Genomic DNA, 10,819 nt, shown 5'->3' with positions numbered 1-10,819 from the left:
GGCCAATATACCACGGCTAAGGGATGTTCTTAAGGACAACGCTGAGTGCCTGTATAAACAACAAACCATCGAGGTGCCTTATTGCTGTTATAAACTGGTTAGCAAGGTGATTATTGCAGTAAAATACATGTTTTTTTCATACCCGTGGTATACTTAATTAGAGCTGTAATTTCTGCAGGCTATGACTAGGACACTGCAACACACCACCTCTAACCCTTATGGTTTCCTGCATGCATTCCAATTAAAACAGATATCTGGCTTAACTCAGAACAGGTCTAATGACTGGTATTCTTTATATGCTATATTTCTGACATGTTTTGTTAAAAGCAATGAAAGAGTAAATAAAACTCTCCTCCACTGCCTGGCTAAACCACTCCCCTCTCCAAAACAACTGAACAGAGTAGTTTGGTGAGTCCGCAAAGGACACGACGTCGATACGCTGGGATAAAATTGAAGGATTCTCCCACAACAAATACAGGTCGGTACATTGTTTATCTATACAGCAGAGCTGAAACCATATTGGTGGCACGAGGGGAATTTATTTAGGTGAAACAGTTGGATTCTCCAGATAGATTGGGTCGACGAGAAGTCGCTCAGGTGAAATAACTAGTTTGTTGCATAGACTTTTACTATAGTCTTGGCTCAGACAAGTGGCTGGTGCATATTTCAGTTGGACCGTTGATTAAACTTTTCAAAATAAATTGACACCTGTACTGTCTGTCTTTCCAGGATCTTGGGTTAGGCAACATCTGAGATTTATCAACATAAATACAAATGGTTAAATCAAATGAAATAGTATTTGCCACATGCTTCGTAAACATGTGTAGACTAACAGTGAAATGTTTACTTACGGGCCTTCCCCAACAATGCAGAGAGAAAAAAGAGAATGAATAACTAAATAATAAGGAATAAATACACAATGAGTAACGATAACTTGGCTATATAACGTTACACGCGGTACCAGTACCGAGTCGATGTGCAGGGGTATGAGGCAATTGCGGTACATATGTAGAGATAGTGACTATAGGATAGATAATAAACAGTAACAGCAGCGTATGTGATTAGTCAAAATAGTTGGTGCAAAAAGGGTCAATGCAGATAGTCCGGGTAGGTATTAGTTAACTATTTAACTAACTACTTAGCAGTTCTATGGCTTGGGGGTAGAAGCTGTTCAGTGTCCTGTTGGTTCCAGACTTGGTGCATTGGTACCGCTTGCTGTGCGGTAGAAAAGATAACATTCTATGACTTGGGTGGCTAGACTCTTTGACAATCTTTAGGGCCTTCCACTGACACCGCCTGGTATAGAGGTCCTGGGTGGCATACCCTCTGTAGCGCATTGCAGTCGGATGCTAAGCCGTTGCCATACGAGCGGTGATGCAGCCAGTCAAGATGCTCTAAATGGTGCAGCTGTAGAACCTTTTGAGTATCTGAGGGCCCATGCCGAATCTTTTCAGCCTCCTGGGGGGGAAGAGGTGTGTTGTCCTGTGTCGACCCGCTCCACTACAGCCCTGTGGATGGGGGCGTGCTCGGTCCTCAATTTCCTGTAGTCCACGATCAGCTCCTTTGTCTTGCAGACATTGAGGGAGAGGTCGTTGTCCTGGGACCACACTGCCAGGTCACAGACCTTCTCCCTGTAGGCCAGGGATCATCAACTAAATTCAGTCGCGATCCAATTTATTTTCTTGAGCGGATGGTCAGGGAGCCGGAACATAATTACAAATCATTTGTAGACAGCAAATTGACCGCAAGAAGCCCAAACGGATAACATTTGACTAAAACATCATTTCAAACCTTGCTTACATTTGTTTTCCTCTGTGTTTCTCCTTTCGGAGTAGGCTGAAGTTGCCCCTAGACTGTGATCTTGGGTCATTTTCCTCACTAATGGTTAGGATTGGGGGAGGGGAAACTGATCCTAGTTCTGTACCTAGGGGAAACTTCTTTTAAGTCTCACATCATGTCTCTCATCCCCTCTGCACATTTTTCTCTCCAACAGCACCAACATGCCAAACTGGGGAGGAGGTAACAAGTGTGGTGCATGCCAGGGGACGGTGTACCATGCCGAGGAGGTGCAGTGTGATGGGAAGAGCTTCCACAAATGCTGCTTCCTGTGCAGTGAGTGCGACCTCATTTTCTCTCCTCAGTGTTGGATCAGCCTAACTGGGGTGCGTTCAGTAGGACGCAACATTTTGGAACGTTCTATCTGCAAATTTTGACAATGTTTTGCTACTGAACGTGGTGGCCCTGTTAGTCCACTTTGTCCCTGTCAAGAAAAAAGGCCCAGACAATTGTGGAGCTCTGAAAGGATTGGGCAGATTTAAGGAGCCGCAGAAATATGGTTGTCATTCTACCTTTCTTCCTGATAGGCCAGGTGGAAGTTTCACCTTATTGCTTAAACCTATCCCAATCAATAATTTCAGATCAGATCTACAAGTGTGTAGTGGTTAGACTAGAGCAGGGGTATTAAAATCTGACCCTACGAGGTCCAGACTCCTGCTGCTTTTCTGTTCTACCTGACAATGAATTGCGCCCACCTGGGCTGCGTTTACATAGGCAGCTCAATTCTGATGTTTTTTCCAGTAATTGGTCTTTTGACCAATCACATCAGCTTTTTTTCTGAGCTGATCTGATTGGTAAAAAAAAATTGAATTGGAATGCCTGTTTGAACACAGCCCTGCTTTCCCAGGTCTAAATCAGTCCTTGATTAGAGGGAATAATGAACAAAAGTAGTGGAACTGGCTTCGAGGTCCAGATTAGAATTTGAAGGGACTAGATGGTGTGTCTGGACAGGGCATGTGAACCCACGGAGTCAACCTCCATCTTGAATGGTCTTTTCTGTCACTTTAATATGAATGGGAACCATGAGAAAGGAACTATACTTTGAGGAAGTTATATGATAGGGGTCAAACGGAAGTTCACCAATCTATGCAATGTATCATGCACAATGCATTGTGTTTCTCATCCCATAGCTCAGTAAATAGTAAGTGGACATGGTCCTGCTAGCCGTATGAGATGGTGTGTGTGCACCTCCTTCTCAGTGAAGAAGACGTTTTGGGGACCTTGACTGGAGTGTACACACAGAGCACATGCTGTGGATTAGCACTCTGCCATCAAAGCAAACGCAAAAACAATCTGTCCCAGAAATGAATTATTTTTGTGGGGTCCTTACAAAACTGGCTTTGTTTAGAGCAGGCAGACCTATAGATGAGTTAATGAGCAGTGGGAGCCAATTTGTGTGTCCCAAATGGCACCATATTCCCTACATAGTGCATTACTTCTGACCAGGGGTCATAGGGTAGTGCACTATATATGCATTAATAATGCACCTACCTCCAGTTTTGCTGAACTCCTCATCATAGTAAATGAACCACACTATTTAGATGCCATTTATCAAATGGTAGTTATAGGGTGGTAGTTTAGGTAGCAATGGTAGTTATACAGTGGTAGTTTAGGTAGCAATGGTAGTTATACAGTGGTAGTTTAGGTAGCAATGGTAGTTATACATTGCTCTTGCTTGTACAGGAAGTCTAAGTTGTGAGAGAAAATAATATACTGTCTTAAACATTGTAAATGAAAATGATTTAATCTGGAGTTAAAGGTGAATTGTAGTTTCAGGTAAATGTGTGCGGGAACCACCTTTCTCCTACATACTCAAACCGGAAGCCCCCATACTATTTCACCTGTAGTCAATTCATACAGGATGCTTTTAGAACCCTGACCCTGGCCTGAGGGGGATGCTAGTGGGGACAAAAGGACTGTGTTGATTCAGATTGCACCTGATGCAGTTAATTGGATTAAAGTAGGACACATAATCTGAATGAATGCTCTTAGTTAAAATGCTCTCTGTCCCTTTCTCATTCTCTCTTATTTCATTTCAATTCAACAGGCTTTTTTGGGATGAGAAACATGTTTACATTACTAAACCAAGTTAGATAATCAAAAAGTAAACATTACTCAAAGTTCCATATGAATAGACATTTCAGATGTCATATGATGTCTATGTACAGTGCTGTAAATAGAACTATTTGCACAAAGTGCAACAACAAATATGGGTTGTATTTACAATGGTGTTTGTTCTTCACTGGTTGCATTTTGTTGTGGCAACAGGTCACTTATCTTGCTGCTGTGATGCACACTGTGGCGCTCTCTCTTTTCACCCCCCTCCTCCTTCCTGGAATGAGGGATAATATCCCATTTAGAAACTAAATCCACCATTGAGGAATTAAGATCTTTTTAGGGAAACTTGTGACAATTCAGTATCCCTCCAGTTATAATGCAATGTGTTGTTCAGACAGCTTTATTTTTCCTTCCTATCCAGTGGTCTGCAGAAAGGGTTTAGACAGCAACAATGTGGCCATCCATGACACTGAGATCTACTGCAAGTCCTGCTATGGGAAGAAGTACGGCCCCAAGGGCTACGGCTACGGTCAGGGAGCTGGGACACTCAGCATGGACCGTGGAGAGAGACTGGGGATCAAACCAGAGGAGTACGTGTGTAGTATATACAAAGCTCTGGGGGTGGAGTTTCCCCTTGGTACAGATCTAGGATCAGCTTCCCCTCCCCCAATCCTAACCTTAACCATTAGTGGGGGAAATGCAAAACTGACCCAAGATCAGCATCTAGGGGCAACTTCGCCCTACACCATATTCCTCTCTTCTGTTTATTGGTTACTGTGTGGTTGTATGTATCAAGTTACAATGAAATTGTATTCTATCACGGATTATGTGGGCGGCAAAAGCCTAGCGGTTAAGAGCACTGGGCCAGTAACCGAAAGGTTGCTGGTTCGAATACCCGAGCCGACCAGGTAAATGTGCCCTTGAGCAAGACACTTAACCCTAATTGCTCCTGTAAGTCACTCTGGATAAGAGCATCTGCTAAATGACTACAAAGGGAAACCCAGCCGTCGGATTAGACCTGATGCGATTGTTCTTTTATTATTAATCATTGGTTCTGATGTGCATTTTCACTGACACACAATTGCTCAACAGTTATCCAAATGGTTCCCTGATCATCTGAGGAATACTGTGTAAACTTCCAGAGTTCAGCCTAGGATACATTAGACTAGAGCGCATACGCATCTGTCAAAATAAACTATAAACGTATATAGACACTTAGAGTACTGTAATCAGGGTTTGTATTTAGAACACATCAACATAGGTGTACTGAGCTAGGATCAGATTTCCCTTTTAGATCATAATGAACAAGATGCCTAGATCAGCACTCCTAATCTGAAATGCTTTTTGAATATGAGCCCAGACTCATATTGCAGCATGACACTCTTTCTACATGGTTGTATTTCTAAGAGACCTGGGAATAACCTGATAGTCAGAGCCGTGGTAATGGCCAGTAACCTCCCAGTCAGTCAGTCAGAGCCGCGGTAATGGCCAGTAACCTCCCAGTAAGTCAGTCAGAGCCGCGGTAATGGCCAGTAACCTCCCAGTCAGTCAGTCAGAGCCGCGGTAATGGCCAGTAACCTCCCAGTCAGTCAGTCAGAGCCGCGGTAATGGCCAGTAACCTCCCAGTAAGTCAGTCAGAGCCGCGGTAATGGCCAGTAACCTCCCAGTAAGTCAGTCAGAGCCGCGGTAATGGCCAGTAACCTCCCAGTAAGTCAGTCAGAGCCGCGGTAATGGCCAGTAACCTCCCAGTAAGTCAGTCAGAGCCGCGGTAATGGCCAGTAACCTCCCAGTCAGTCAGTCAGAGCCGCGGTAATGGCCAGTAACCTCCCAGTAAGTCAGTCAGAGCCGCGGTAATGGCCAGTAACCTCCCAGTCAGTCAGAGCCGCGGTAATGGCCAGTAACCTCCCAGTCAGTCAGTCAGAGCCGTGGTAATGGCCAGTAACCTCCCAGTCAGTCAGAGCCGTGGTAATGGCCAGTAACCTAGAAAATAAAGGAAAGCCGCACACTCTAAGAGCTCAGATGCAAAAATTTAATAACCAACGTTTCGACAGCGAAGCTGTCTTCATCAGGGTATCATCACAAACACTACGACATGAGTCATTTATATAGTGTCAAGACACACAGGTGTTTGTAATCATGGCCAAGTATGGCCTAATATCATTGGTTAACTCAAATATAAAAAAAAAAATGGCATACAAAGAACATACAAAAAGACAAACAAATGGATAGCATACGATCATAGCATTTGTAGTCTAAAATGTATCTAACAAACAATTACAATAATCACAAGAATGGCTTCAGATCAAAGTCTATGTTGAGACCGAAGGGAGCAAGGGTCTTTAAGTTAAAGATCCAGGCAGCCTCTCGTTTTAACAATAAATTATCAAGGTCGCCCCCTCTCCTCGGGAGGGTGACATGTTCGATGCCAATATAACGCAGAGACGAAATCGAATGGTTTGCTTCCAAAAAGTGGGCCGCAACTGGGTAAGTCAAGTTTTTGCACCTAATGGTGCTACGGTGCTCTGAGATACGTACTTTTAATTCACGCTTTGTTTTACCCACATCATTTTTACCACAGGGACAAGTTATAAGATAAATAACTGCCTTAGTGGAACACGTAATAACACCTTTTAATTGGGATAGATTTCCCTGTTTGGGGGTGTTTGAAGGATCTACATTTATAAGTGCCATTGCATTGAGCACAGCCATTACACTTGTAATTTCCATCCAGTATGGGCGCAAATAGGCGTTGTTCAGGAATATCTTGGGGTGGTAAATCAGAGTGTACCAATTGGTCTCTGAGATTTCTGCCCCGCGAGAATACGACCAGGGGAAGATCAGAAAACACATTACCGAGACTATCATCATATTTCAGAATGTGCCAATGTTTGTGAACGATTCCTTTAATTTGTTCAGAGCACTTTGATGAACAATGAACATAATGACATGATCCTAGATCAGCACTCCTAATCTGAAATGCTTTTTGAATATGAGCCCAGACTCATCTTTCTACATGGTTGTATTTCTAAGAGACCTGGGAATAACCTGATAGTCAGAGCCGTGGTAATGGCCAGTAACCTCCCAGTCAGTCAGTCAGAGCCGCGGTAATGGCCAGTAACCTCCCAGTCAGTCAGTCAGAGCCGCGGTAATGGCCAGTAACCTCCCAGTCAGTCAGTCAGAGCCGTGGTAATGGCCAGTAACCTCCCAGTCAGTCAGTCAGAGCCGTGGTAATGGCCAGTAACCTCCCAGTCAGTCAGTCAGAGCCGTGGTAATGGACAGTAACCTCCCAGTCAGTCAGTCAGAGCCGTGGTAATGGCCAGTAACCTCCCAGTCAGTCAGTCAGAGCCGTGGTAATGGCCAGTAACCTCCCAGTCAGTCAGTCAGTCAGAGCCGTGGTAATGGCCAGTAACCTCCCAGTCAGTCAGTCAGTCAGAGCCGTGGTAATGGCCAGTAACCTCCCAGTCAGTCAGTCAGTCAGAGCCGTGGTAATGGCCAGTAACCTCCCAGTCAGTCAGTCAGTCAGAGCCGTGGTAATGGCCAGTAACCTCCCAGTCAGTCAGTCAGAGCCGCGGTAATGGCCAGTAACCTCCCAGTCAGTCAGTCAGAGCCGCGGTAATGGCCAGTAACCTCCCAGTCAGTCAGTCAGAGCCGTGGTAATGGCCAGTAACCTCCCAGTCAGTCAGTCAGAGCCGTGGTAATGGCCAGTAACCTCCCAGTCAGTCAGTCAGAGCCGTGGTAATGGACAGTAACCTCCCAGTCAGTCAGTCAGAGCCGTGGTAATGGCCAGTAACCTCCCAGTCAGTCAGTCAGAGCCGTGGTAATGGCCAGTAACCTCCCAGTCAGTCAGTCAGTCAGAGCCGTGGTAATGGCCAGTAACCTCCCAGTCAGTCAGTCAGTCAGAGCCGTGGTAATGGCCAGTAACCTCCCAGTCAGTCAGTCAGTCAGAGCCGTGGTAATGGCCAGTAACCTCCCAGTCAGTCAGTCAGTCAGAGCCGTGGTAATGGCCAGTAACCTCCCAGTCAGTCAGTCAGTCAGAGCCGTGGTAATGGCCAGTAACCTCCCAGTCAGTCAGTCAGTCAGAGCCGTGGTAATGGCCAGTAACCTCCCAGTCAGTCAGTCAGTCAGAGCCGTGGTAATGGCCAGTAACCTCCCAGTCAGTCAGTCAGTCAGAGCCGTGGTAATGGCCAGTAACCTCCCAGTCAGTCAGTCAGTCAGAGCCGTGGTAATGGCCAGTAACCTCCCAGTCAGTCAGTCAGTCAGAGCCGTGGTAATGGCCAGTAACCTCCCAGTCAGTCAGTCAGTCAGAGCCGTGGTAATGGCCAGTAACCTCCCAGTCAGTCAGTCAGTCAGAGCCGTGGTAATGGCCAGTAACCTCCCAGTCAGTCAGTCAGAGCCGTGGTAATGGCCAGTAACCTCCCAGTCAGTCAGTCAGAGCCGTGGTAATGGCCAGTAACCTCCCAGTCAGTCAGTCAGAGCCGTGGTAATGGCCAGTAACCTCCCAGTCAGTCAGTCAGAGCCGTGGTAATGGCCAGTAAACTCATCTACTGTACACACAGGGCTGTGTACCCAGTCTGGCGTCAGGTGGTTGTTGTTATGAAAGGGCCCCATTATGTAACCTAACCACAGGCTCCTGGGCAGCCCTGCTGACCCTCTTCTCTCCACACTGTCCCCGGCACAAAGCCTCCTATTCAGGGACTTTCCCCTTCGTTAGGGAGCTCTCCAGGGTCCCAGAGTTTACCCAGCGCCTACCCAAGCCTGACTCCTTGGTCCTGGGGACGAGAGGGGCCTGGTGCGTTCCCCAAAGAACCAGAGGGGATCTGTTCCACTAACTTCTCTAATGCTGTTTGTTTGTGTACACCTTCAGGACCCAGTGTCACAGACCCACCACCAACCCCAACCCCTCCAAATTCGCCCAGAAGTTCGGGGGCTCGGATAAGTGTGGCCGGTGTGGGGAGTCAGTGTACGCTGCGGAGAAGATCGTGGGGGCAGGCAAGGTGAGCGGGGGGGATGTAGAGTAAGTGGAGCAGGGAATTAAGGTTGAGCCAACTGTAGTGACCACCATTGATTGAAAACAGGTGGGTTTACTATTGCAAGGGGCCAATTGGATGGATTCACGGCAGGAAATTCATAAGACAAATGTTTCTGGCTTAAGCTTTTTCATAAACTCTGGATTTGGAGGGCTGGTTTCCAGGCAGCTGGTGTAGAAGTCTGCAGTGCTGACTGACTGGCTGGGGGGATTCAGGCATATGTAGGCCATCACGTCATGGCAGGCTGATTTGACTTGTGTTACGCTGCATTCTGCGGCTCACAGTGAGAGGAAATGTACAGTATGTGAAGGATTATGGCAACACAATAGGAATCCTTTGATAATCAGATCTGGTGTCCAGATGTTAGAACAATGCCTGTATGATTTGTACATGTGTAGTATACAGCTGGAGAATGAAAAGCTTTGGAATCTGTCCTCAATGCACACTAGTTGATACATTCCTGTCAATGATATCATTCCCCAGTAATGAATAAAGTAGTATCTTATCTCATCTTAACAGCCATGGCATAAGAACTGCTTTCGGTGTGCCAAGTGTGGGAAGAGCCTGGAGTCTACCACCCAGACAGAGAAAGATGGAGAGATCTACTGCAAAGGTGAGACATTGGGTTTCTAGATTCCCTTTCAGGCTTGGGCCTGCATGGTCACCAGTGTGAGGGAACCGTTGTAGGGTGAAGTTGCCCCTAGAAGCTGATCTTGGTTCAGGTTTAGGATTGGGGGAGGGAAAGCTGATCGTAGATCTGTACCTAGAGGACACTTCACCCCGGGGCAGTCACCAGAGCGAAGGAACTCAACCCAACACAACCCTACCCACCATAGGTAGATTACATGACTATACCTGAGGCACAAGAACTAGATGAACTAGCTGTTACATAAAGCACGCAAAACACAGGAGCATTATACTATTAGCAGAGGGTATTGGAGGCCATGTATTCTAGCTGTGTTTGTGTGCCTGGGGTTAGGATAGAAGGCTCCGGACTTTAAGCCTGTTTAAGTGTTTGTTACCCTTTCCATGTCACCTGGAAATCTGACCGCTAGAATTCAAGTCACGATGCCCTAAACATTCCAAATCCATCTTCCACAATGGCTCCTCTTTCCAGATCATGCACACCAGATGGCATTGGAATGGTTTGGCTAAACAATAGATTAAGCGCTGTCCACGTACGTGCGCACGCACACAGTCCCATACACACACACACAGCACTTAGGGTTTCTTTTATTGAAGCTTAAGGGGGAATCGTAGGCCCCGTAAACACCCAACTTGTCAGAACTGTCATACAACAGTTTGTTTGCACAAAACCATTGAGCCGTTGTATCCACAACAGCTGTCTAATCATGAGTGCAGATCAACTCTTTGTTGTTTTGTCAAATGTGTTGTACAACCCGAGTATGTACAGGGACCCAGAGCCAACTGGCGGATTGATCAGTTAGCTTTTAATATTGAGATCAGGCTCGTTTTGTGCCGTTTGATAACTAAAGTATTCACTCCTCATTGGATCAGAGAGCTCACAGGGAAACAGTCCATCGTAAGGTTACTTTTCTTCACCAGTGTTGTATTTAACACAGCTTTCTCTATCGCAATCACCCTTTGACTGACGTAAAGTGACATGTTTTAGGATGCATCAGCATTTCCATACTCATTGTTTTCTTTGTCCCCAGAATGTTACGCAAAGAACTTTGGTCCCAAAGGATTTGGTTATGGCCAGGGAGCTGGAGCTCTGGTGCATGCCCAATGATGACCACCCTCAAGACAACGTATTTCTGACTGAAAACCGCTGTGCCTATGCTTCGCTGTTTAAAGGCTGGGGGGAGGGCCATAATACGGAGGATTTACAAATATACATTATACAATAAATAAAAAGCTATTCCAAAAAACAACTT

At 46.0% G+C, this 10,819-nt stretch overlaps 1 protein-coding gene across 1 annotated transcript; it reads left to right on the top strand.

Moving 5' to 3' along the window:
• The first annotated feature begins 322 nt into the window (after window positions 1–322).
• LOC106576619 (cysteine and glycine-rich protein 2) lies at window positions 323–10,816 on the top strand. Its single transcript, XM_014153860.3, has 6 exons — window positions 323–478; window positions 1,994–2,112; window positions 4,316–4,484; window positions 8,759–8,888; window positions 9,441–9,534; window positions 10,598–10,816. The coding sequence occupies exons 2-6, from the start codon at window positions 2,001–2,003 to the stop codon at window positions 10,672–10,674; spliced, it is 582 nt and encodes a 193-aa protein (XP_014009335.2). The 5' UTR covers window positions 323–478; window positions 1,994–2,000; the 3' UTR covers window positions 10,675–10,816.
• Window positions 10,817–10,819: the final 3 nt, after the last annotated feature.

This window comes from Salmo salar, chromosome 17 (genome assembly GCF_965601325.2).
Source record: "Salmo salar chromosome 17, fSalSal1, whole genome shotgun sequence".
Classification (NCBI taxonomy): domain Eukaryota; kingdom Metazoa; phylum Chordata; class Actinopteri; order Salmoniformes; family Salmonidae; genus Salmo; species Salmo salar.
Note: the sequence above shows the minus strand (reverse complement) of the source record. Positions and strands in the feature narration are given on the sequence as shown.